Source organism: Colius striatus, chromosome 19, assembly GCF_028858725.1.
Source record: "Colius striatus isolate bColStr4 chromosome 19, bColStr4.1.hap1, whole genome shotgun sequence".
In the NCBI taxonomy this organism is placed as follows: Eukaryota; Metazoa; Chordata; class Aves; order Coliiformes; family Coliidae; genus Colius; species Colius striatus.
This window is the reverse complement of record NC_084777.1, coordinates 867,501-892,122: the sequence shown is the minus strand read 5'-3', so window position 1 is coordinate 892,122 and position 24,622 is coordinate 867,501. Positions and strand designations below refer to the sequence as shown.

At 44.7% G+C, this 24,622-nt stretch overlaps 2 protein-coding genes across 11 annotated transcripts in view; one reads left to right on the top strand and one right to left on the bottom strand.

Annotated features, from left to right (window-relative positions):
- Positions 1–10,805, bottom strand: part of MAPKAP1 (MAPK associated protein 1) — a 94,215-nt gene extending 83,410 nt beyond the window's left edge. For 2 of the 5 annotated variants that reach the window (XM_062011709.1, XM_062011712.1), the window contains exons 1-2: positions 10,700–10,805; positions 405–729 (exon numbers count right to left, since the gene is read on the bottom strand). In XM_062011709.1, the coding sequence (XP_061867693.1) occupies positions 405–663 (259 nt within the window). In that variant the 5' untranslated portion in view covers positions 664–729; positions 10,700–10,805. Of the gene's footprint in view, positions 1–404; positions 730–1,164; positions 1,250–10,230; positions 10,673–10,699 lie in introns of those variants that run through there. The other 3 variants (XM_062011710.1, XM_062011711.1, XM_062011713.1) reach the window with 3 other exon arrangements.
- A 2,116-nt stretch (positions 10,806–12,921) lies between these two features.
- PBX3 (PBX homeobox 3) overlaps positions 12,922–24,622 on the top strand; it is a 107,614-nt gene continuing 95,913 nt past the window's right edge. For 2 of the 6 annotated variants that reach the window (XM_062011562.1, XM_062011568.1), the window contains exons 1-2: positions 13,004–14,107; positions 15,090–15,163. In XM_062011562.1, coding sequence (XP_061867546.1) covers positions 13,911–14,107; positions 15,090–15,163 — 271 coding nt within the window. In that variant the 5' untranslated portion in view covers positions 13,004–13,910. The other 4 variants (XM_062011563.1, XM_062011566.1, XM_062011567.1 and 1 more) reach the window with 4 other exon arrangements.

Genomic DNA, 24,622 nt, shown 5'->3' with positions numbered 1-24,622 from the left:
TTCTGTAACAAACAGATTTGATGCCTCACTAGGTAGATTTTTCTTAGAAAATAACTATCCTGTTCCAAAGTTAACAACCCCCCAGACACTGACAATAGAAATATCAAACACTGTTCATGTACTTTGGATTTAGACTTGATGTCTTTACAATTTAACTTTTTTTATATGTAAAACTGACTACCTCAACGTTCCTCTGTACATGAGTAAGTAAAACAGCAATTAAAACTCAGCTGACAGCACACTACAGTAACTGAATCATTACATGTCCTTTTAGGAAAAGGGTCTCAACATCACCAAAGAAGTTTGACAGACACGTAGGTAGTCATGCTCTGATCTGTCCATGCAAGACAAACAGAAACTGAATTTAAAAGGCTAATGTGATCCTGGCAGCAAACATCACTGACCTGTGTTTGATCGTCTTCTGATTCCAAAGTCCCAGCTTGAGGTAATATCAACTGATTGGGAATATATATAGCCCTGAGTCTCGCCATTGCTTCCCTGTGTTTCTGAACCACTGTCCCCATATGCTGATGAGGGATTAAACTTCTCCAGGTCAACATCATGATCTATCAGGACCATTTCACACATCCCTGTGTCATCACTGGTCACGTGTGACTGACGAATATGAGCAAGTATAATTGTTGGGTTGTCCAGGAAAGCCATTCTGTCTGCAAGTCCACCACTTCGCTATACTATCTTCTCTCCATCTTGTTCCATGGACATGTGTACCTAGAAATATAAAGTGCATAGCATTTTAGGAAAAAAGCCAACAACACTAACAAATTGAAATCCCAATTTAAGGTTTATATTTTGGATACACAAAACCGACTCAGTGCAGTGAGTTAAGTAAACTGGAGCAGAATTAAGATACACGGCTTGCTGAGATCCACTTAAAGAACAGTAGTTTTGGAGGACAGCTTGAAACCTGAACTCCAAGACAACAGAACACAGCAGACACCTACAGACAGGCCCAGTTACTCTACAAGAAATGGCTGCTATAAGGCAAAATATATTAAATACTACACGTAGAAGGATGGAGAGAAAATACACACAAGAAACATGTGCGCATTCAAATTAATAAACTTAAAAAAAACAGATAGTCTTTGGAATTTCTTTTCACCCATCATGACAGTGTGTCACTGTTTTTCTTCTGCCTCTACATACCAACATGTTGATTACTTTATTATAGATCCTCTTCAGGTTTTGTTATTTCCAGGAAAAGCTTTAAACATGAGGAGATTGGTATCTCAGGGCAGAATATTGAACATCTGCTGCTGCATGACACTTCATATAGGGCAACTGCTGTAATACAGAAAAAGCTCTATCATCGTATACCACACGTCTGAGTTCTTGAGCACTTTAACAGCAGTAATTGCCAGTTACCTAAAATACTTCATTCAGAGTACTAAAGCAGCCTTACAAAACAAAGCAGGATGCAAAAAAAAGAAAAGAAGAAAACCCAAACCACATCACAAAACTCAAATCACACCAGAACTGTTATCTTATTTTACCATAGATGTGGATTTATAGTTATGTTAATCTAATTCAAGTCTTGTCTGCCTCTGAAAGGGGGAACTCCATGCTCCTGTCTGGCCCTGGCAAGATCTTCTACCACCTCTGAAAGGCTAGTGTTAGCACTTGTCTATCAGTGAGGTGAGCTGGATCAAAACCATGGCCCACTGAAATTAACCTGAAAAGAAAATTCAAAATTACTAATTTCCCAGCTGCTCAGTCCACCAGTGAACAGCACCAGGACCAACATAACACAGGCAGCAGGAATCTTACAAGATTCCACAGCTCACCTTTCAGCCGGAGTGCTCACAGGGACTGCGACATCTCCTTCTGGAGAAGAGGGAGGTTGGTGGGGTTTGAAGTCTAAGCTCACAGCGAGATGCAAGACTAGATGTCAACTCTAGGAGTTCCAAATCTCCACTGCTTTCTAGTAATTTGCATATGTGAGAAAAACACCCCAACATTTTTATGTATTTATTATTTAGTACATAGAAACAACAACAACAAAATCTTATCCTTGCTGCTTGTAAAATTTCTGTCAGCAAGAAGAAAAGTATTAAATCACATAAAGTCATATCCCATGAAAATCTGGTCAAGCCAGCTGGCCTTTTCCTGGCACATTTTAACAGAAGGAAGTGAAAGAAACCATCAGACAAGCTTGTTCCAGGACAAGCAAATACATTTCATTACTTCCCCTGCATGCATCCAAGGGGAAAGATGCATTAACATATAGAGCACCATGAAGCAGCCTCTGCATTTAAATAGTTGGAAGCAAAAGTAATACTTTATTTGGACACACATCTAATCACGACAAGAACAAAACTTTGAAAGTGCATCGCAAACTGCAAACCCACCATCCCTCCCAGCATCCTCCCTATCACCACACATCAGTATCTGCTAAATAGGCCTTTCAATAAAAACATTTACATACTTCATAATTTTAGGCTTTTGTGATCCCTTGGCCACAAATATTGCCTTTTTTTTTTCCTGAGAGACCGTGTCCTTTCTGCACTAAAAAATACAGACAAATTCAAAAGTGTTATATTAAACAACAGAGCCAGCAGCAAGAAGGAATTCAATAAAATAGAGAGAAATAAAACTGCCATGTTTCTTGATATTAATACAAGATATTCATTCACTCCCACCATACATTTTAATAAATTATGCTGTTAGCTAAATACGCTCCATCAGTATCCTTGGAGACACTCAGATGCCGACTGGGTAAGGCCCTGCTTTGGAGCTGGGAGGCTGGACTCCCTCTCCAGAGTCCCCGCCAACCTCAGCAACGCTGGGACTCCAAGTTCTAGTTTTTATTTTCTGACTATTTCCAATATAGAAAGTAGGTCTGCTCTCCCTGAAGGATTCCTCATTGTCCTCAAAGCAAGTGGTCATAAGGCAAATATTCTACCATAAGGCAATCACCTCCTGACTGTAATTTACATGTTCAAGGCCTCCAAGCTGTAACAGCGGGACCAGCATTGTGCAACTTGCAGAACACAGGCAGAGCTACTCTGTACAATGTATAGATGCTTTAAAAAGTGCAGTGAGAATATTCTTTAAATTTTATTCTTTACATACTCCTTATTAGAAAAGGCCATGCTTACCTGCAAGGAGTGAGAACTTGTTTAAATAAGCAACTGCCTTAGGCTTCTAAAAGGTCTGCAAACTCCCAATCAAAAATTACTGCTGCCCCATCAATGTGTCATATAAATGTTGGCATGTTAATTGTGTATTTATAAGATTGTTAATGGTTAGTTAATTTACCTCCCACACTATTATTGTACTTGAAATGATTTAATGTCTGCTAAGGGAGTTAACAACATGTAACAGCAGATGCGAGAATTTTACCTTTATACTCTGCACCCCGACTTCATGCCATTAGCAGTCCATGTGCTAAATTAGCCAAGCTTCTTGGTAATTCCACCTAAGCAATCACTTTTCCCATAAACATGAACAGTGAAAAATTGCCAGAATTTCTATTTCAAACTATAAAGTTTAATACAAGCCCATTTTTTTCTTCCTCCTTTTCAGAATTTTCAAAAGGACACATGAAAACAAAACCTTCAATACCTTAATGTTACCTGGAAACTCTGTGAGCAGATAACATCACTCAAAAAAACTACAAAACACTTCAGATCAAAAAATTCAGTTCACATTTTGATGCCATACTCTAGTTTTTCAGGCAAAACACAATTAGATGGCACAGCCCCAGTCTGAGGAACAATGATCTCAGTGAATTAAAAGAATTCAGAGAAGGTCAATTTTGCAAAGTTACGCTCAGATATTCTGAAGCCTCCGTGACATCACTTCCAGCAAAATCACAGATAAAGGATCAATTCTACATCTACTGCAATTTGCCAGTGTACCACCTCTTCTGCACTCCCTATGCCCATGGACAATTAGCACATCCCCATGGAGTAGCTGAATTTAATGGAATTTAGGGTCTTCCTGAGAATCAGTAACTTATACGTTCTTCAATCATCAACAAATGTTCTTTTAATACTTCCATTATATAAATATTATTCTACCATTAAATAAAGTACTTGCAGGCAGCTGTCAAGCATACTCTATGTGAACACTAAAAATTAAGAGAGCAATGTGAAACCTATGCAACCTTAACAGTATTTATGTGTGACATGATATACAGGTTAGCGTTACGATGATATACTACTTATTGGCAAACACCCTCCATGATTCACCACATAGGTGGACAGAGCTGAATCAGCCCTTCACTTTATTATTCATCTGTCTTACTTTCTGTGTATTATCTAATCAACACCCTGGGTATGAATGCCCTCTCTCCCCTTCTCCTTGGTCTCATTGCTGTATTGCTGATGTGCCCCAAGGACCGTGGGGAGCCTTATGCAGTGAGAGAACATCCTCAAAGATGTAAAATTGCACCATCAAGAGGCTGCATGACTTGCCAGGTTTCATGGGAACTTTGCAGCAAAATCAGACAGCTGGATCTCAGTCTACTATTTTTAACAGAAGTATTCCTCTTCCAGTAACCCACTGCTATATTTATGGCATCTATAGACCTTCACAGCAAGTGAAGCAAGGCTGTTATGCAGATCAACCTCATTCATAACAGGGCATACAATAAGTAATGCAGAACGTTCTAACAAATTATTTAGCTCCCAGTAGGTGACACAAAGATCTTGAAAAGAGGATCTGCAGTTACACAGGCCATAGCTTAAACACATAGATGAACACATGTGAATTGGGGAAGGCAACTTCACAAGGGTATTAAGGACTCTCATGATCCTCCTGCTTTCCTGATAGGCTCTATTTATTTAAATAAAAGGAGGATACTCTCACTTTCCCCTTTTCCCATCAAAACTCCCCCCCCCTCCCCCATGTTATTCTACATCAAATATCAATGAGATATCAAAGCAAGGTGAGATAAGAGGAATGGACAAGCTAAACACACAGCTCTTATGATTTTCATCCTTCCCTCCCACCCTATCAAGCCACCAGCCATCAGCACAGACAATAGCATACGTGGCTGGAAGCGCTGTCTTGCTGCTCCAGCACTCACCACGCTGACTTGTGGAACTATAACTACATGTCGACTTGCTCTTACCGCTATTTTCAGAGGGAAAAATTTGACTTTGAGCATGAAAAACGCTTTGGTTTGTTTTAAATATACTCAGCTGAATTTGACAAAACCCTCTGTGTTACTGCCAGTGACAAGCAGCTCCTCAGCACACCCCACACCGGCAGTGGCCACCCTTCACATCTGCCAGCCATGGGGCAGGACTCCTGAGTCTGCCTTCCCCTGTGCCCCAGCCCTGCACCCCGCTCCATCGCCTCTTGGCAGCTTCTTCACCCCCTTCCTGGTGGAACTATGCACTTCACTTGGTAAAGTGAACTAATGACAACAGATATGTTCTCCTACACTCTACCCGTACCTACAAGCATCAGGTTAACTCACAGCCTCACAACAGTCGGGTTACCTCTGGCTCATCTTCAGCTTAAAGACAACTGTTCCTACTATTGCAAGCTGAAACCACCTTCTCATGACACACCACAACTGCTCCAAGCACAACAAATATCACGTTCACAGAAAGTTTTTATATTTATCCCTTTCATGCTTCAAAATACATCACGTATAGCACACACAGAAATTTGCTCATTCACCTCTAAATAAGGTAGAATAGATGACAAAAACTGGGGAAAGCGGGAAAGCTATGGGAAAGAGCTACAGCTTTGAAATCCTAACAATTTTAATGGAATAATTTGAAGAATCCTTCAGTTCAGATAGCTAAAAGCAGCTGTAAATTCTCCCCCAAACTCTGGAGCCAATTCCTGCAACATAGTTTTTTCTCTCAAAAGTAAAAAAGCAGAAAAAAAATCCCTCTCTCCTATTGTGCAAGGCTATAGCTCTTCTTTTGGTTTTGCTTTTTGGTTTTGTTTCATTAGATGTTTTTAGAAGAATGTATGTTTAAGCTGTCTGTCCTCCTTAAGGAAATAATAATTAAAACCTTATTCAAAGTAAACAAAAATATTACAAACAAAGATGCAACTTCTGTCAGGTACAACCTGGACCTACACCAGTTACTAATAATCTCAAAATACAGCAGGTTGGAAAAATTGTTTAACATTACAGGTCATCTTATCTCTCAAAGGCTTCCATAGTTGCTGTACTTAAAACATCTCTTCAACTGCAGCTCTTTAAAGTGATTTTAAAAACTATAGGAAAAATGGGCAGATTATAATAAAAAAATTGGTATTTTTTTGGTCCCTCCATCATACAGATTGGAACAGGACAGCACAAACCTACTTCAAAATTTATGATTCAGGTTATATGAAATAATTTCACAGTTAACTTCTGTCTGTGATTGTAGAAGAAATGGTTCTTGTTATCTACATTTGCAGAAGTATAAATAATCAAAACCCTTGAATGCCAGACAGACTCCTGTGCACACAGGATAAAGGAAAGTGAACTGCAATATATGAAAATTCAAGTTTATGTTTCACAAAAGCTCAAGTGCATTTAAGAATGAATACTTATCTAGAGAAGCTGTCACTCATGCTTTGGGTCCTATCATTAGAAAGGAAATAATCATTTAAAGTCACTTAAAGAGGCACTCTTTCACAAGTGAAACTGGAATTGGAAAGTTACAACGAGAAAACATTACATTACGCACAACTTCCAACAAATGGTTAGTTTTCAAACCTGAAGATGAATCTGGCATTAGCTATTTCTGAGTTTATGAATTTGGTTGTGTTTTTCTTGTCATACTAATCAGGATGCAAATTATACCAACACTGATAGTTTAATTATTGAGCTTTAGGGAAGGAGGGAAGGGAATATTGAGTATGTATAGAAACCATATGCACTCCTCCCTCTATTTTTTTCCTGTCTCATGAAATCTTCATTTCATTGTGAACATGTTGATTCTCAGCTATCCTGAGCTACCTTGCACCAAGATTTTAAGCAAATAAATAAGTATAAAAAAATGCAGATATAAATTAGGGCAGACAAATCTGTATCTAGACTCATGCCTGCAAAGAGCATTCTATCAATATAGTGAAATGCTAATCTCCTAATTAACAACCTAATTAGGTAATTATGGCTTTGCAGAGGGATGCCTAAATGAAATATGACAACATGGTCACCTCTTTATATGGCACCTGTGGGCCTTTTCAGCTGTCACTGCAAAGAGTGCAATATCAATTTGAACAGATGACAAAGTGTTGTCATTTTTCATTCTGATATTGTACTGAATGGTTGGGATAGAAGCAGTTTAGAAAAGCGGCATCTTGCCTGGTTTTTGCCTAATCTAAATATGTGCAAACACTTTGCTTAATTTTTAATGTCTATGATTATGCCTGGTTTTTTTTCATTCTGGCTAGCAAGCACTAACACACACACTACATCTGCAATGTCATTCAGTGATGACCTGGAATCCCTGGTACCTTATTTCACAGCATGTATTTGTGAGAATTTACTACTCAGAAAAAACAGGAGTACTTGAGTTAATTTTTAAGGCTTAACTGCTGATTTTAACTTAACAAAACAGAAACACCAGTACATTTTTAATAACACATTGCAATTTCAGTTTTATTTTTATTCCCATTGAACACCCTCCCGGGATGGGGAGCAGCCTCCCATCAGGGCACGGGTGAAGCTGGCTGTACTGCTTCCACAGAGGCTGCAAGGAATACCTTCAACAATGGCACTGCACTTCCACATGGAACCATGATTTTTCATTTGTATGCCTAAAATGCTTTAAAGACAATCCACTAAGTTTTAACGTTCCCAAGATAGACAAATAAAATACCTACTTGAAAAGGGGAGGATAAAAGCATAGGCTTTAGGCTGCTCAAGTGTTAGACTAGAACCTCTGTCCTCTCTTCTCATTGTGCTATTCAAGAGCCTAAAAAACCCCCATACATTTAAAAAAAATCCCAAACCCATCAATATTTAACCTTTTTTGTCTGTAAAATTTGGAGAGATACTACGTTTAGGTTTCCCTGAGCAAGGCTCACTAGCGGTGTCTGCACAGCAGCCAGCAGGTAAGCATGGCATTATTCATAAATTTGGACATTTGGAGCACTGCTGTGCAGTTTGGTTCAGCCAGCACTCGTCTATTAAACAGAAGCATATACCAAACCCAACAGTTCTCTTTGTCATTTCCTTTCAGTTTGCTGCCATTCCACTTCTGATTGCATTAAAATATTTTTATTGCTTAAAAAGGATGCACAGAGTATTTTTTTAAATTTCTATGACAAGGTGTAAGCTGCTTCTGACTTCACCAACACTCACAAGGATAACACCCACCTAAAGAACTCACAAGACTTGGGACTCTGTGTCAAACATGACTGGACAGAATCACATTTCTTCAACAATAGATGAATCTCCTTTTTCTCTGGCTTTTAATTTTTGGTCTATCTCCTTCAGAAGTAAACAAAATATATTCAAGGATCTTTGTTTTGCTTTCAGAATAACTGATTCAGATACAATACTTCTTGAGCAATAAGGTAACAAGATAGGGATTACCTTTATGCTGGCTTGTATAAGAAGCTGAGCTTGTAGACAACAAATAGCTAGATATAACAGTTTATTATAAAGCTGCTCATCAGACACATACACAGTTAACACTAAAATGGATTGTTTAACAGAAAAGTCCTCAGTCACTTCTGACAAATGGAGAACTGCTGTTAGCAAAACCTAAGTTACAGCAAACTCACTGCCAGGCACTTCTCAAACATAAGTCAGTATTGCAGCCATGAACCACGAGAACACCAATGCTGCAAATAGTTACAGTACCGATGTCCCTGCAGGGGTGTTCTGTGTGCTACCACAACCAGCACTGCTATATTTCTGCTTCTACACCCCCCAAGCTCACAGCTTGTCCCTTCCAGGAGCTGAAAGGGAAAAACTGGAGAAGGCCTGAACTCTCCCCATCCCTTCCTCAGCCACTCGTCAATCTCTGAAGCGGTGTCAAACAGAGCTACCTCACACAGGGCTGCATGGCTGGCAGGAGTCTGCAAGTTGTAGTCTGTTTATTTGCTCTCTCATTTGTTCATGTAACTGACCCTTCCATACAGGGCTTACAATGTAGAAAAGTTGGGAAAATTAGTGCTACAGAACACATAACACACAGATCACTCTGTCAAGCTGCTCTAGGAGGCCTTCGTGATCAAGTGGGAAATCTACATTTGAACTCAGCAGTTAAACACATTTGCGATTTGTTGTAGTTGGGTGAAACACTTAAATCCATAAACAGACAATGAAAGGGTTTAACAAGAAAGACTTGAAACACGACTGAGAAGGAAATGCACTAAATGGGTACTAATTGACTGCCTCAGTTATTTCTGTACAAGTCTATATGTAGATGATGATCTCAATTTTTTTTAATCTAACCCAAAAAAGTGTCTGTGGACAGACTTGCTCTGAATTTGAAAAAATAACGGAGAGAGTTCAATTCCCAACCTTGCATCTGCCTGATAATCCCCTGAAATCTCGAAATGTGTAGAACATACTCAGAAAAACCAAGCTTGGCTCCAACATTTCTCATGCAGATGCTCACAAAACTTCCACTAAAGCTAAAATAATCTTACTGCAGCAGTATCTCATAGAAACCACTTCTTGCTCCCTCACTGCCACTCCTGCAGTGAGAAGACTGGCTCTGATCACCATGCATGTGAAAAAACCACCCAGCAGCACATCCAAGTGTGATCGTGTGGAAGCACTCACCTTATCATAGAATGGCAGGGGTTGGAATGGATCTTTAGAGATCATCCACTCCAACCACACTGCCAAGGCAAGTCCACTTAGATCAGATCACATAGGAACACCTCCAGGTGGGTTTTGAAGACCATCAGAGAAGGAGCCTCCACACCCTCCCTGGGCAGCCTGGGCCAGGGCTCCCTCACCTCACAGTGAAATAGTATTTCCTTATGTTTAAGTGGAAGTTTTTGTGTTCCAGCTTCTTTCCCTTACCCCTTGTCCTGTCACTAGGTACAACACAAAACACCTTGTGAACATCAAAGCTGCCAGTGCCATAAGCTGCAGACACAGAAGCTGCCAAGGACCAAAGTTATGAAGTGCACAATCACTAATTCACATGAAGGAGCAGGACTAGGCCAGGAGAGACTCCAAGGCAGACTGCAGGCCTACGACCAAGTGGGGAGCCTGTGGTGTGCAGCCCTGACATTCCCCTGCCTGCTTCCCCACACGCCCAGCTCTCAGATTTTACCCACACTTACCTATTTTTCCCGTCAATCTTCACTGTCAGATGCTTCTTTAGCCATTCTGTCCACCCCGAGCGCGGCTCGGTGGGTGCAGCGCCTCAGCCTGCGGACATTCCTCCTGCTGCGCACCGCAGGAGCGGCACAGGCCCGCGGCTCCCGCGGCACCGGACAGACCCGTCTGCACCGGGACCCCTCGGGTCCCTTTATTCTCAGGGACACCTCTGTCCTGTCCATGGGCTCTCGCCTCGCTACGACACGTTACTTCATCTCGCGCGTTTATCACAGACGCTTACTCGCAGAAATAAAGGAGGGGTTACAGCGCTGAGCGTCGCTGCCTCCATGAACCAGCGGGACGCCCCGGGAGAGCTGCCGGAGCGGCTGCCGGCCGGTCCCGGGCAGGCGCCCCGCAGCCGGGCCCTGGATCACCCGTCTGTGACACCCACCACCGCGCTGGGGCGAGAGCCCCGCTCGCCTCCGCACTTACAGGCTCCACGGCGCGCCGCTCGCTGGGGCCGGGCCGGGGCCGCCGCCTCCCCGCCGGCGGGACGGGGCCGCCGCTTCCGGGGCCGGAGGACGCCGCGGAACGGGGAGCGCTGGGCCGCGCGCGACCCGGAAGTACCACCTCCGGAAGTGACGCCACGGGCTCCGCGCGCATGCGCGGGGGAGCGCGGCGGGCCCGGAGCGACGGGCTGAAGCGGCGAGGCCTGGCGGCAGGCGGGAGCTGGCGCGGCCTGGGGCAGCCGCTGCGCGCCCGGCCCCGCTCCGCCTCGCCTCAGTCGTAGCCTGGCGGCGCGCCTCCGTGTCCCGCCCGGCGCTCGGTGCCTCACGTACCGCTGCCATGAGCTCGCGTCTGTAAACGGCGGTAAACGTCCACACAAGGGCAGTGCGGGAGGACAAAGCAAGCGCTACGCAGTAGCGCCACGAGCACCTGAGCAGAGAGCTGTCCTCGGAACTGTGAAGGACAGGTAGTGAGAGCTGGCCCCCGTGGCTGAGCGAAGGCAGGGAGCTGGAGCTGCTCCAGCAAATGGCAGGTTACAGGCAGCGTAAGGCCATGGCCAGGAGGCTCGGCAGAGCACCGACAACCTTCTCCAACACTCACGCTGGAATGACTTGACTCAGCCTGATAAACCAGTCGACAACATTGCGCAGAAGAGCAGCTTTCTGGTGAGGCTCACTGGCTCACCGTGTCCTGTTTGCATCCGTGCCAGGCAGACACACAGCTCAGCTGAGAAACGTTCCCCCAGTGGAGGAAGGAAAACTGGTCTGTGAGAGACTCAGAATAATAGCAACTGAAAAGATCTTTGGAGTAGCATTCTTAATAAGCAAGAACACATTTGCTCAGACCAGAAAATGGTACAGTCATCCAAACGGATGATAATTAGAATTTGAATGCACATGCTAATTGCTTGGAGGGACAGTAAAAGCATAGTTATGGTAACCAGCAGTAATCCAAACCAGCTAATGTAGCCTTGGTGAGACAACATGGCTACAGGTTCCAAATCAAACAGATGATACCCAAGCTGTGGACCTGAGCAAAGGTAATGGTGGTGTCAGCTGTGACTGAGGGAAGAGGCAAGCAGGAGCCAAGGAGGAAGATGAAGAGCTCCCTTTTAGCTGTGCTGAGAAGGAATTGTGAGCCATATATCAGAAATGAGGGGGAGGTTTTAGTGTGGACACCTTTCAGCAGCAGCTGTCCCTCAGGTACACACAACAAATAGAATATTTCACTTGCTGCTCTGGCTCTTTATCGTGCTACAGGTGCTTTTCCCTTCCCTGGGAGGTCTGTGTGGCAATAGCTTTGTTAAATACCGTTGGACATGTTCCTGAGTGATGTGATCTAGGTTGACCTGCTTCTGCAGGGGATGAACTAGATGATCTCTGAAAGTCCCTTCCAGCCCCACCATTCTATGGTTCTATGAAATGGATCCGAATCAAAGCCCTGTGTGTTTGCATGGGATGGGCATTCTGCCCAAGAGCAGCAGGAGTAAACTCTTCACAGAATGAACTCTTTATTGTTGGTGTGTGTGTTTTGCCCTCTCCACGTTTCTGTCCCTCTGTCCCTACGTGCAAAAAGAGGTATTTGACGTAAAGATCTGGTTCCGAAGCGGCCGGGCCGCACGGACGGGCACGGACGGGCCCGTGCTTCCCGGTGTCGCGCCCGCGCTCCGCCGAAGCTGCCGGCCCCGGGGCAATGCCAGGCTGCCGCCGGCAGCCGGCCCCGGGCGCAGGCCGGGGGCTCCGGGCCCAGCCCGGCAGCGCCGAGGGAAACGCGAGGCCTCAGCCCGGCGTTGCCATAGCAGCGGGCGGGGCGGGGCCCGAGCGCCGTTCGCCCCGGACACGTGACCGTTCGAACAGCCCAATCAGAAGTTTCTCAGCCGGGGGCGGGGCTCCGCGGCGGCGGGCGGCTGTGGCCCCGCCCCGCGCTCGCTGAGTGGCCGCTGCGGCCGCCCGCGCCAGCCCCCGCGCGCAGCGATTGGCCGGCGCGCCCGCCGCTCCCGGCCGCGCCCGCCCGCCTCCCGCCCCGAGGGAGCGCCGCCGCCGCTCGGCCCGGTGGGAGGGCGGCCCCGCGGCGCCGGGACCCGTGAGGCGGGCGGCCCCGGGCGGGGCGGCGGAGGCGGCGGCCCCGCCCGGCGGGGAGGGCCGGGGCGGGGCGGGGCGCGGGGCGGGGCGGCGCGGCGTCCCGCGGGAGGCGCGGGGCGGGGCGCGGGGCGGGGCGCGGCGGGCTCCGCGTCCCTCTCGCGCGCGGCCGCTCTCCTCCTTCACAGGGTGACACGTCTGCGGTGAGTGAGTGGCGTTGGCAGGCTGTCAATCCCTCACCGGAGCGGCCATCAAACAACATAAAACACACACGGGCGCCGGGCGGCGGGGCTCATAAATTCCGGCGGGCTGATATTTTTGCACATTGCTTTGCAGAGAGTGTGTAATTAATTTTTTTACAGTTCTTTCCCCGTTATTTCCGCTCTTTTCTTTGCACAAGTTCAAACTTTTGATTGCTGCTGTCGTCCCCCCGTTTCACAGACTTGGGAGCGTTTGTTGTTTTTGGGGGGGAGGGCGATTAAATTTTTTTCTCCCCTCAGTGATTGTGTTTTCTTGGCTTTTTTATGTTGCAGTTTGGGGGTGGGGGTGTTCGCCTGGTTTGTTGTGGTTTTTGCTGTTTGCCACCCCTCCTAACTTCTTGAGGATTTGAAAGCAAGTTTTTTGATTTTGTTGTTTTTTAATTTTTATTTTTTAATTTTGCCTTTTTGCAAAGAAGATTTTTGGACAAGTGGGGAAAGACGCAAAAACAACAGTAAAAATAAAAAAGGAAAAACAAAAACCAAAAAAAGAGCAGCTTTGGAGGAAGATTGTACCAGGAAAACTGCAAAGAAACCTGATCAGCTCATTTATCCGAGCCACAAATATGATGATGATGAAAGAAGATTGTAACTAAAGAAGAGGGTGATTTACTGCACTGGGAAGGAGAAGAGAGTGGAATAAACAGCTGAGATCCGGTCAAAACACAAATACTGATTTTATTTTTTCGTTGTTGTTTTGTTTGGCTTTTTTTTTTCACTCTTCTTTTCTTTTTTCTTGGTGTGTGTGTGCAAGAGCGAAATAAGGAGTCAGGAACTGAGACTGACTTCGGGAGCCGGAGGCTGACCGGCGCATTCTCCCTCCCCGACGCCCGGCGCTTGGCCCGGGCCGCGGCGGGAGCCATGGACGATCAGTCCAGGATGCTGCAGACTCTGGCCGGCGTCAACTTGGCCGGGCACTCGGTGCAGGGGGGCATGGCCCTGCCTCCTCCCCACGGACACGACGGGGCAGACGGCGACGGCAGGAAGCAGGACATCGGTGACATCCTCCATCAGATCATGACCATCACTGACCAAAGCCTGGATGAGGCACAAGCAAAGTTGGTTTCGTCTAATTAAACCTTGTCTTTTTTTTTTCCCCTTTCTTTTTTTTTTTCCTTTTTTTTTTGTGTGTGTGTGGGTTTTTTGTTTCTCTCCTTCCTGCTCCGCTGCGGAGACTCGGAGTCTCACAATTAGAGCAACTTCTTGGTGCCGTAGGACAAATTGCAAGCAGCCAAGGCACTGCCAAAGTTGCTATTTAATGATTTTTTAATAGAGATAGATATAATAAATGTCTAAGTATGCGATGGTTATGCCGTCGCTCCGGTGCATGGGAGGTTGTGGCTCATCCCTGCCCATTCCCGTTGGACACTGTCCGGTGGATACTGGCCTCCGAGCCGCTGTCCATCCATCCGTCCGTGTGTCCCTCGGGCGGCCCTGCGCTCTCCCAGGGACTGCAACTTTTTTTCCTTCCTTCCTTCCTTTCTTTCATTCTCTCCCTGCCCCCGAAGTGGCTGCAGATGAATTACAAACCTGACAAAATATTGCTGCGGGGGGGGGGGGGGGGGGGTACAACAACAAAACAACCCCCGTTTTAAATCACAGTAAATACAAAAACAATGTTAACTCTGCAAGAGCCCCCCCACCCCCGCTCCCAGTCTCCTTAATAAATCAGTTATAATATCGCAGGACGGATCGTACCGGCGACAAGGCGGGGGGGGGGAGGTGTGTGATTTATACCCCTCGGCCGGGCGGCATTTGCACAAAGATAATTCGGTATAAAAGTCAGAGGGACGAGGGGAAAGAGAGACCCGTCAGCCGCGGCTGGGCGAGGGACCCCCGGCCCCGCGGGCCCCCCCCTGCCCGCCAGCCCCGCGGCCCGGCGCCGGGAGACGCCGGTCGGTGTCCCCGGCGCCCGGCCGCGGGGCTGGCGGGCAGGGAAGGAGGAGGGGGACGACGACGACGACACGGGGATCCTTCTCGGGGAAGGCGCCATGTTGCTGAACCGCCGCGTTTAACCGCTTGTTCTCTGCTCTCTTTTAGAAAACACGCGCTGAACTGCCACAGGATGAAACCCGCCTTGTTCAGCGTCCTCTGCGAGATCAAGGAGAAAACAGGTAAGGGCCGCCCGCGCCGCCGCAGCCATCTTGATACCTCCTTCCTTCCAGCCGCCGCTGCCCGCCGGCGGGGACGGTGCCGGCGCTCCGCCGTCCCTCGGGCCGCCGCACCGGGGTGGCGGGTGCCGCCGGCCACGCTGCTCGCTGGGCCCGGCCCGCCCCGCCGAGCTGAGCGGCCCAGGCGGCGGCCCGGCCCGGCCCCGCCGTCTCGTTGTGAAATGGCGCGGTGGAGACTCTCCCGCTGCTCTTCTCACAGCTCGGGAGCTGCCCCGACCTGCCTTTTTTTACTGTCAGGACACTTGGCAAAATGCTCGTCAGATCGCTGTTACCTCACAGCATTTTTTTTCCCCGGGATGCGCAGCACGCGGCGGGGATGATAAAGTTTGTGAGGGAGAGCCAGGCAGAGCCCCTGCCACGCAGAGCCGTGGAAGGAGGGAAGGAGACCACAGAGACCCAGAGGGGTGCCGAGGGATGGGCGCTTTGACCTCAGGGTTGCGTCTCCTGCAGCGAAGCTGGAGTTGCTCTCGGGCTGAGATGTTTTCAATGCCAGAAATTCTCACCACAAAAGTACGGAAAAGATTTTTTCCCTCCTGCATTAACACGACACCAGTAAACTCTCGGGTTTTTTTTAGAGGCGTTTTAGGAGAGATGTTTTTTGCAATTTTTTCACATCACCGAATTCACAGAGATTTATTTTTTTAAGAAGAATATTTGCAAAATATCCTGCTTTGTGTTGGGAGAATAAGAAAAACTATTATGATCTGGCTTTAAAAATAAACATATGCATTGGCTGGATTTTTAGTTATGTTTGATATTCAATCACATGCCCCTTAATTACACACTGAAAAAATAAAAGACTGTAGACAAAAACAACAAATGTGAAATCATTGCAAATCTCAGCTAAGAAGCCTAAAAGTGCACGGTTCTCAGTAAATTATGGTGCTTTATGTCCAAGGAGTTCTTTGCTACCGGGGATCCACTTCAGTTTCTGCTGACAGCTGAGCACTAGGGTATCGACTGTGTTGTGAATATTAAGATTGATTCTGCTTTATATTGCATTATATTACCCGGGATAAGGGGAATGATCCCCTGTCTGCCCCCATCTACCTCCGTTTTGCCTCCATCATCTGGGTAACCCCGTTCCATCCTCCTTTGGCTTGTGTTTGTTTTCTGCCTTTCCCTAAACTTTTTGCCTGTCCTACTCCAGAGGCAGCCGAGCAACCTGCCCTTGATGTTCAGACATTTTGCAGCAGGCAGATTTCAATTAAGGAGGCAGGCGTAGGTCCTGCGATTACTTTATTTGCAAAGAGCTTAGCCTCGCTGTTTTGAAAGGAAAGTATAGTCAACCACAAGTCAGAGGTGAGCAGCGAAGAAAAACCCAAGTCCTTTCAGCAGCAGGGATTACTGGCATAGTGTTTGGTGAGGCCACTGCCGTCGTCAGAGGTGAAAGGGAACCTGACAAGAGACTTTGTGGTCTGAAACGTTTTGAGGTGTTTTTCAGTGATAACTTGTAAGTTAGGATCCTGCCTTTGTGCTGCAAGTAGTCAAGCCAAGTTTGCAAGTTATCTCTTTTGTGAAATCGCTGAGAACCAACAAAGAATGAAGGGCTTGTGTCTGCCCAAAGGCAGGATCCTGCCAGCCCGGCAGCGGCAGCGCAGGAGGGACAGGATTCATGCACTGTGTGATTGATGGAGATGAATCCACACCCCCACCAAAACCTGTTCCTGGCCGGGGTGGGGGACACACATGGATCTTCACTCAGGGTCTCCCAGTTCAGATGGAATGTCTGCGTAGGCTTTGGTAAGCCTGAAGATAACAGGAAAATACATTCCAGTGTTATTTGCTATGAGCTGTTTCTGTAGGAAATGGCTCAAACAATTCTGGACTGGAAGGGTGAATGGTCTGAGATGCAATTAAAGCAGAAACGTCCTCCCCTCCTCCTGGTACTCTGCATTGTCTTGTGGTCTGAGTACTTAAATCTCCCTGCAGCTGGGTCCTGTGCCGGCACTTCATTCTTTTTAATCAGAACCAAAGTTTACCGGGGTATTGGCAGTGGGGATGCCTGTGATGGCTTTATCACTACCTTCTCCTGTGAGGAGGATGAGAGGTGAGGAGGGAGGCTGTAGCCTGGACCTAAAGTATAACTACAGTCAGGTCTGGTCTGAAATAAGTAAGACAACATTTAAGTAAATTTTTTATATTAAATTATATGTTGGTTTTTTTCTAATTTTAATTTCAGTTTTCAGTACTGGCAGCAAGGACTTTGTGAGACTGGTCATGGGAAAATACGCAGAGGAATACTCAGTTTAGGTAGAGCAACTCTTACCAGTTTCCTGCGAGGGTTAATGAGTGCATCACATTTTTAAAAGCCTCTCTTTCTGTTTTACTTAGGGTTAGGAGCTGAAGGTTTTGATTTTTTTTCCCCTGTGAGGTACTTACCATGTACAAAGCAAATCACTGAGCTTACTGAATCTAGCCTGACATTTCTGTTTTAACATTTTTAAGATTTTTTTTAAGTGCATAATACACTAAAGAGCCTTACAGGTATTAATAGATGTGTGCATTCTTAGAGGCAACCACAAGGTAGCATGGTTTTCATAAAGAAACTGCCACTTATTTAATTAGTTCAAAGAAAAATGATACCCAAAGTTCTACTGCAGCCCCTCCAATGAAATAAAAAGATAAGCAAGGGAGAGCCTGTTGACTCTGTTTCCTTGTATTTTGCCCGTTCTCTGAGGTGTTGCTTGGAAGTGTTAAAGTTGCATTCCTCATGCGCCTTCACATCTGTTGCATACCTGTGTAACACTCTGTCTCCTTCCCTGCCTACCAGGAGGGATCAAAAACTCGTTTGTGCCTTGGTTTCTTTCAATAGCTCTTTTTTACTGACGAAGAATCCCTTGGATTTGTAATGTGATTAAGCCTCCATTAGGATGTTGCTGTACCTGAGGTACTGGTTAGTCTCATGGAGATAGAAGTGAAAATACATTAATTCTTATGGTCTTAAAATGGTTAGGGAATTGTAATTATTTCCCACTGGAATGACACAGGATTAGGTCCTGGATTGTGTTGATAGATGATTTGGTGTTTTGTCTTTAAGAGGCGTTTGTGTGGGTAGGAATGCACGTTTATGAAGATGTCTGAAGGAGTGCCTATCTGCATACACCCTATACGGTTATTTATTTATTTCTACGAGCCCAACGGAAACAATGATAGCTGCCAACCAAACCCTAATTTATTGTCACCACAAATCCTAAATAGCATTCATTTACTAGTAAAGCCTAATGGCATACATGATGGTTTGCCAGATTTGTGGCCTTTGTGAGGCTTATAAGCAGGACTGACTTGGGAAGATCATAAAACTTAATGAACTTCTCGACTGCAGGAGGTGTCCGCAGGGGAAGAGAAAGGCCTGCTTGGCTGGTTGGGCTGCTTGAACTATTTTTTATGTCTAAAGAGAGAGGAGGAAAATGTTCATTAAGAACGTTTGCCCCTTGTGCAGAATTTTGTTTTAAGGAATGGAAAAAAAAAAGAAACAGAACCCAGGCAAATGTTGATGCTAACCACGGGGTTATTTTCTTGCTGTTCCCCAAGTAAGCGAAAACCTTTATTTTTATTGCTAGGACTGTAACTAGCCATAGGATGCCATTCTGATGATTAAAGGGCTGTAGTATCTGTGCTCTTGCTTGCCTCAAAGCTCCTTATTGATGGAAATGGCCCAAGTCTTTTCGGAATGCCCCTTGTCAATAGGCTGCAAAACCCCTGTTAGGTGACTCTTTGAGAGGGACTTGCTTTCTGCCTTGCCTGCCGCCAGGATTTCAGAATGTTAACCCCTTTATTCACTGTGATTGTTTAAAAATCAAATCATAGGCCTCTCCTTCCATTACACAGATTTCAACTTTTCAGTGTTTGTAAACTGTCATTTAGTGCCAACAACTTGTGGTAATACACGATAATACACAGTCCCAGCAATCCTGTCTGAGCGTTGAAGGATCCGAGTGGAACAATGACACGGCCCTGGTAGCATACACCTATCCGTGTGCCTGGATGTATGCATGTATGTATGTTAGCTATTTTCTAAGTATCAGCTATGATGTTATTGTTACTCCCTTTAGCTATTTAAATTATTGATGTGCAGTCCTGCTGTTTTTCCAAGCTGCTAAGTACATATTTTTGACGTTCCCCGACTCCGTAAGGAAGCAGGCATTGTGTACTTAGGTGCGTACGTCTTTTTGTCAATTTAAATTGTTTAGCTTTTGTTTCTTTGCTCATGCTGCAGCATCCAAGGTTTTTCACTCAGCCATCAGTTATACTTTTTAATGGTTTGGGTTTTTTTTTTAATCATCAGCAAGTCTTTTACAAACGATGATGTGCAGTAGAACGTTGGGTCATTTACACTGTCCTTATGGCAATGACATTGCTTTTCTTCATAAATGTCCTACGAGGAAAAAATGAATCGAATAAAATATCTGGATTGTCATTTGGTCATCTGTTTCAAACACATTCATTATGAAAATTCTATTCCTTTGGTGAATTTCTCTCAGGGTACTTCTCTGGTTAAGAGAACAGGCGGCTCTGGTGGTTATTTTCATTGAAGAAATTCATGATACTTTGTCTTACATACCCTGTAACTACAGCGTACCTGGAGACCTCACCATTGTTAGTGCCCCTTGCTGTATTCAAATGACAGTCTTCACATGGATCACCAGGATCAGTGTTTCCAGGTCTTTTTAATTTTTTTTTCTCTCTCCTCCACAGAGGATAAATTTGGACCTAGTTGTCAATACTGATTTAACTAGGAGCAGGGATTTATTTTATTTTACAGCTATTTTTCATGTCCTGCATTTTATTTTTGAATTTGACACATTTGCTTGCTTATCTGAAAACACTAAATTACATGAGTGACTGTGTGGTGTATTTTAGGGTGCTTGTTGTAAGTGAGGGAATTTTTGCACTCAGAGATAAATTATTATAATACCATGTAGTGAATGCAAAAAAGTCCTTTTTTTCCCCTCCCCCCCGAGGATTTAACACATTTATCAAACTCAGTTCCTACGGCTTTCAGTGCAAAAGTTGTGTGATATGGATATTATGCTGTCTTTTTTCAATTTAAATATTGATTTGTGTGTAACATTAATATAATGCTATTTGCAGTCTACCGTAGACAAACATAAGCAGAATTAGATGTACCGAATTGTTACAGATGTAACACAACATTTAAATACATCCGAAGGCTTTATTAGTAATGATGGAGCGGAGTGCGCGAGCGTCCGGTTCGGATCTGCCCTCGTTTTTGAGGCTGTTTCTCAATTCCTCGCACATCACGCTCGTGATGGCTCGATGAATATTTTTATGAGCAGCAGGAGTGAACGCTGAGCCCTTGTACTGGCCGGTCGAATCGTCAGGGCCCCGCGTGGAGTTCTCCCCGTCCCGTATCGCTGGCAGAATTAGACGTAGCTGTTGGTATGCGGTGCATTGACACCCTGAGAAGAAGGCTTTGTTTGTTTTCTCAGCAGTCATGTTTAATGCTATTCGCTTATCAAGGTGATCAGCATGGTTCAGATAACACATGCCTGACACAGCCTGCCTTTTTTCACCATCGTGTTGACCTTTTGTCACATTTGCTTTTCTCTGGTAGGCAATTCATGTCTTTAAGTATGAATGGAGTAAATAATTCACATCAATATTTAATATAAATTATTAAAGTTTCTGTCAGCTCGTGTAGTTCATGCTTTTATAAAGTTGGAGTAGTTCATCAGCCAAACAGATGAATTGTGCTTCTCAGCTGGACATTAGAGCTCCTCCATAATGCTGTCTTTACGGTGGAAGTAAACAGGGAATTAAATATGAAAGGAAATGAAGCCTCGTGCGTGAGCGCGGTGTGTTTGTCAGTAATGCACGTTCTTCAGGAAGGCTCCACGTACCAGATAAACCTCCATCCTAATTTATTTTCTTATTCCGATACTTCCCCCCCCCCCCCCCCTTCATGTAGCAAACAGAAACGTAGCATACCTCACTGACCTCAGCATTTGCTTCTACTCTTTGCTGCTAGCCTTCCCTTAGTGCTCCAGCCCCCTTACTGCCTTTAGGGTGGGTTTGCTAGTGTTGGATTTAAATCCAAGGGTTTATTTTTTCCCCTTAATGTTCTTTTTCTTTTTTAAAAGACTGATGGGGAGTGCTAAGATGATGAAGTTTCAAGGGTTTTTAGTCCTTGTCTATAAATAGTAGTTTATATTTTGCAAAATAACCTGTGATTGAAAGTAGATTCTGAAAATATTTTTTTAAGGAGAAATGGCCTGATATGTGATGGTGACTGCTGAAGTGTGTTTGTTGCTTCAGGAAGCAGATAAAGATTGCATGTTTTGTGTAAAAGCGTAGAGTAAAAATTAGTATGCACTTAAAGTTATCATCTTTTAGCTGCTTTACTTTGAATTATTTTATTAACCATCAGTGCAATGCATGTTGCAGAGTCGTGTGAACTGGTATCAATATATGAGTCACCAAATACCATGCGTCCTACAAATCAATCACTTGAACGGGGGGCGGGTTTGTATCATGTGTTTACAGGTCAAACCCTTTTGCTATACTTCAGTCATGCATCAACATTTAAAGCTCATCTCTCATTCCTCATTGTCCAGCAGGTGGCTTTTTCATATATTATTTATTTTTTAATTATTTATTGGAAGTGGAAAATGGAATTTAATTCTATTCTCCTGGTAGCATTCTTTAGGAGCAGGGCAATTTCTCGATATATCCTGTTGTAGGTGATGGGGTCTGTGAGAGCATCTAGAGATCTTCAGATACACAATCTAAATTAAGATTCTAAACAGGCATTACAGATGCTGGTAACTTTGGCAATTATCATTTTGTTTGGTGAACAGTAGTAAAACAGTGTGCGGTAAAAGTGTTTAGAGAGAGAGGATAAATAAATTGAACAGTTTTGCAATGCAAAGTGGTTTGTGGTGTTTTTGAGGATTTCTTGGCTCTTGCTTAACTGCTATTGTGAAGCCTGGAGCAGATTTTCCCATTGCTAATGCCCTAGAAGTATTAATTCACTTTGATATGCTAATTAGAGGGCATTATGCAAGAAATGAGATTAAGTGGCAGCATGAAGCCATTTGCCTGTCAGTAAATTGAGAGCTTTAGCATCAGGAGGAGCTTTGTTTTTTCTGAGTTTCTCTTGGTTTTGCATATAAATAAAATTGATTGAAAGGTCTAGAGAAGCTTCTAGAACATTGGTGGTTCTTTTTCTCCTTCTATGATTATTTAAACTTCATGTTAAAGCCTTTCTCTGAATATTAATTGATCTAATGGGAGATACTGAACATGAAGAATTTCATTGTATTCTCGGTTACTGTATCTTAACAAAAGTAAAGTATTAGAATTCTTTGTGTCATCTGATTTTTGTGGTATTATTTTAGATATATCTTACAGCTCTGTGTTCTAACCTCTCCAACTGCCAAGAGCTCTGGTGCTCAGAACTGAGCCAGCGTGGAGGTATTTTTGCCAGTTCTGTTGGTTTTGGGACTTAGAGAATGAGGACCTGACCAACTGAAGCCAAACAGTCGTCTCGGACTCCTGACTGATGGGGTCTTGGGCCTGTATCACCTTCACTCACTCACAGCATTTCCCATCATTTCTTATGTAAATCACACATATATTTTCCTTCATCTAGGAAGGAAGGGGTTGTAATATTGACCGTAGATTTTATTCAACTGCCAGAAATTGTGTTAAAGTAACATTAAGGGATTGACTTACAGCCATAAGAGCGAGGAAATTTGGAGTTAATAGTTAAACTCTGCCCTTAACTCAACTCATTGAACCTATTTATTAGGGCATATATGATACATAAGATCACTGTGCTGAGACCTCTGCAGTATTAGGGATGCTCCAGGATGACTCAACGAGAGTTTCCGATTTAGTTCAAATTTTCCTCTTTTATTGTCTTTTGGGTGGGGGGGGGGGATGATTTTTGTTCAGCCTCAGAGTTGCTTTACTACAGTTTTGTGGTTAGTTTTCTTTTTATAATACCGTTCAAAAAAATGTCAGAGAAGAAATTTGGGAAATGGAACAAAAATTTATCAAAACATAAATCCAAAACAAAACCCACCCAAGCCTCTCTAGTCCTCTTTGCCTGAGTGCCTGCAGAATGGCTGTTGTTTGTGTGCCCATCTCCTCCACAGATCGTTGTTGCAAAGTCAATCAGGGGAGTAGTCCTAGAGTGACAGTGCTTGTTATGAGCCCCAATAGTTATTTAAAAGAAAGGAAAAAGGATACGAAAATGCCCCAGAGCTGTGTGCGGGGGCTGCTCATGCTAGATGCACATGCTCTCCCTGATCCTGGCAGCTGAAGTCTATCACTGTTGGGAAATTTTTAACATGAACCACATCAGACACAAACCACCGCGGTTTCCCCGAAGCCACAGGGGTTTTCACGTCAGCGCAGGACAACTGGCACGTGCGCTGCGGGTCCCTGGCCGGCGTCCCCTGCCCTCGGCACCCGCTGCGCAGCCTCTCCGTCCGCTCTCCTGCTCTGTGGCACCAAGGGGCTGCAGAGCAGCTTTCCTGCAAAGCCTGATGTCCCTGCTCGGCCTTGGTTCCCAAGAGCTCCCAATCTGGTTGGCCCAAAGAGTCCCATCAGGGAGTTGTGACACATTAAACTTTAGTTTTCAGCCTTTTTGGCTACTGGGATCCTTTTGAACCTTTTTGATATTGGGAGGAACAAAACACCTGAAACTGCAAAATTGTTTCTCACAGCAAGCAGAAGAAGACAACACTGGTCTTGGAGTTTGACATTCTTGAACAACAGAACTAGATGAGAAAAATGATCTGTGGCCAACCTTAACTTTCCCAGTACCATTAGACACCTGACTATGCTGTTTGGTAGGAGGAGGGTGCTGGAGAGGAAAGACTGGCATCTCTAGCTTTGAATCCCCATGTTCCTGTTGACTTGAGAAGAAAAAAACCTTTCTCCTACCCAAGTGAAGAGAACTGTGGTGACCTCAGCAGGAGCAGACCCGGGGCTCAGCCACTGTCTCGCTGAAGTGAATGCAAGACCTTGCTTTTCCTTTCTTTAGAGAATATTATTTACCCTTTTTTTTTTCGTGGAGATTGTGTTAACTTGGTGCTGTGTTGAAAAGGAATGTTTTAATCAAGTACTGGGTATAATTAAAATTGTTACATAAGCAGTAATCTATTAGCACTATTTACAGTATCCACTTTATTCCAATCACGGTGAGCCTAAGTGGAGTCTTACCTCCTGGAGATGAAGAGATTAGGCTTTCCTTAGACTTCTACTTTTCTTGGCTTTAATTAGGAATGTTTGTTTTTTTAATTCATGGTTAGACCTCTAGCAAAAGGGTATCAGGGTTTTCTGACTTGGCAGTTAGTTTGCTTAGCACAGAAGGAGATTGTTCGCTCTACGGTAGATGGGGATCACTGCTTTTCTTCAGCGATGGCTGTT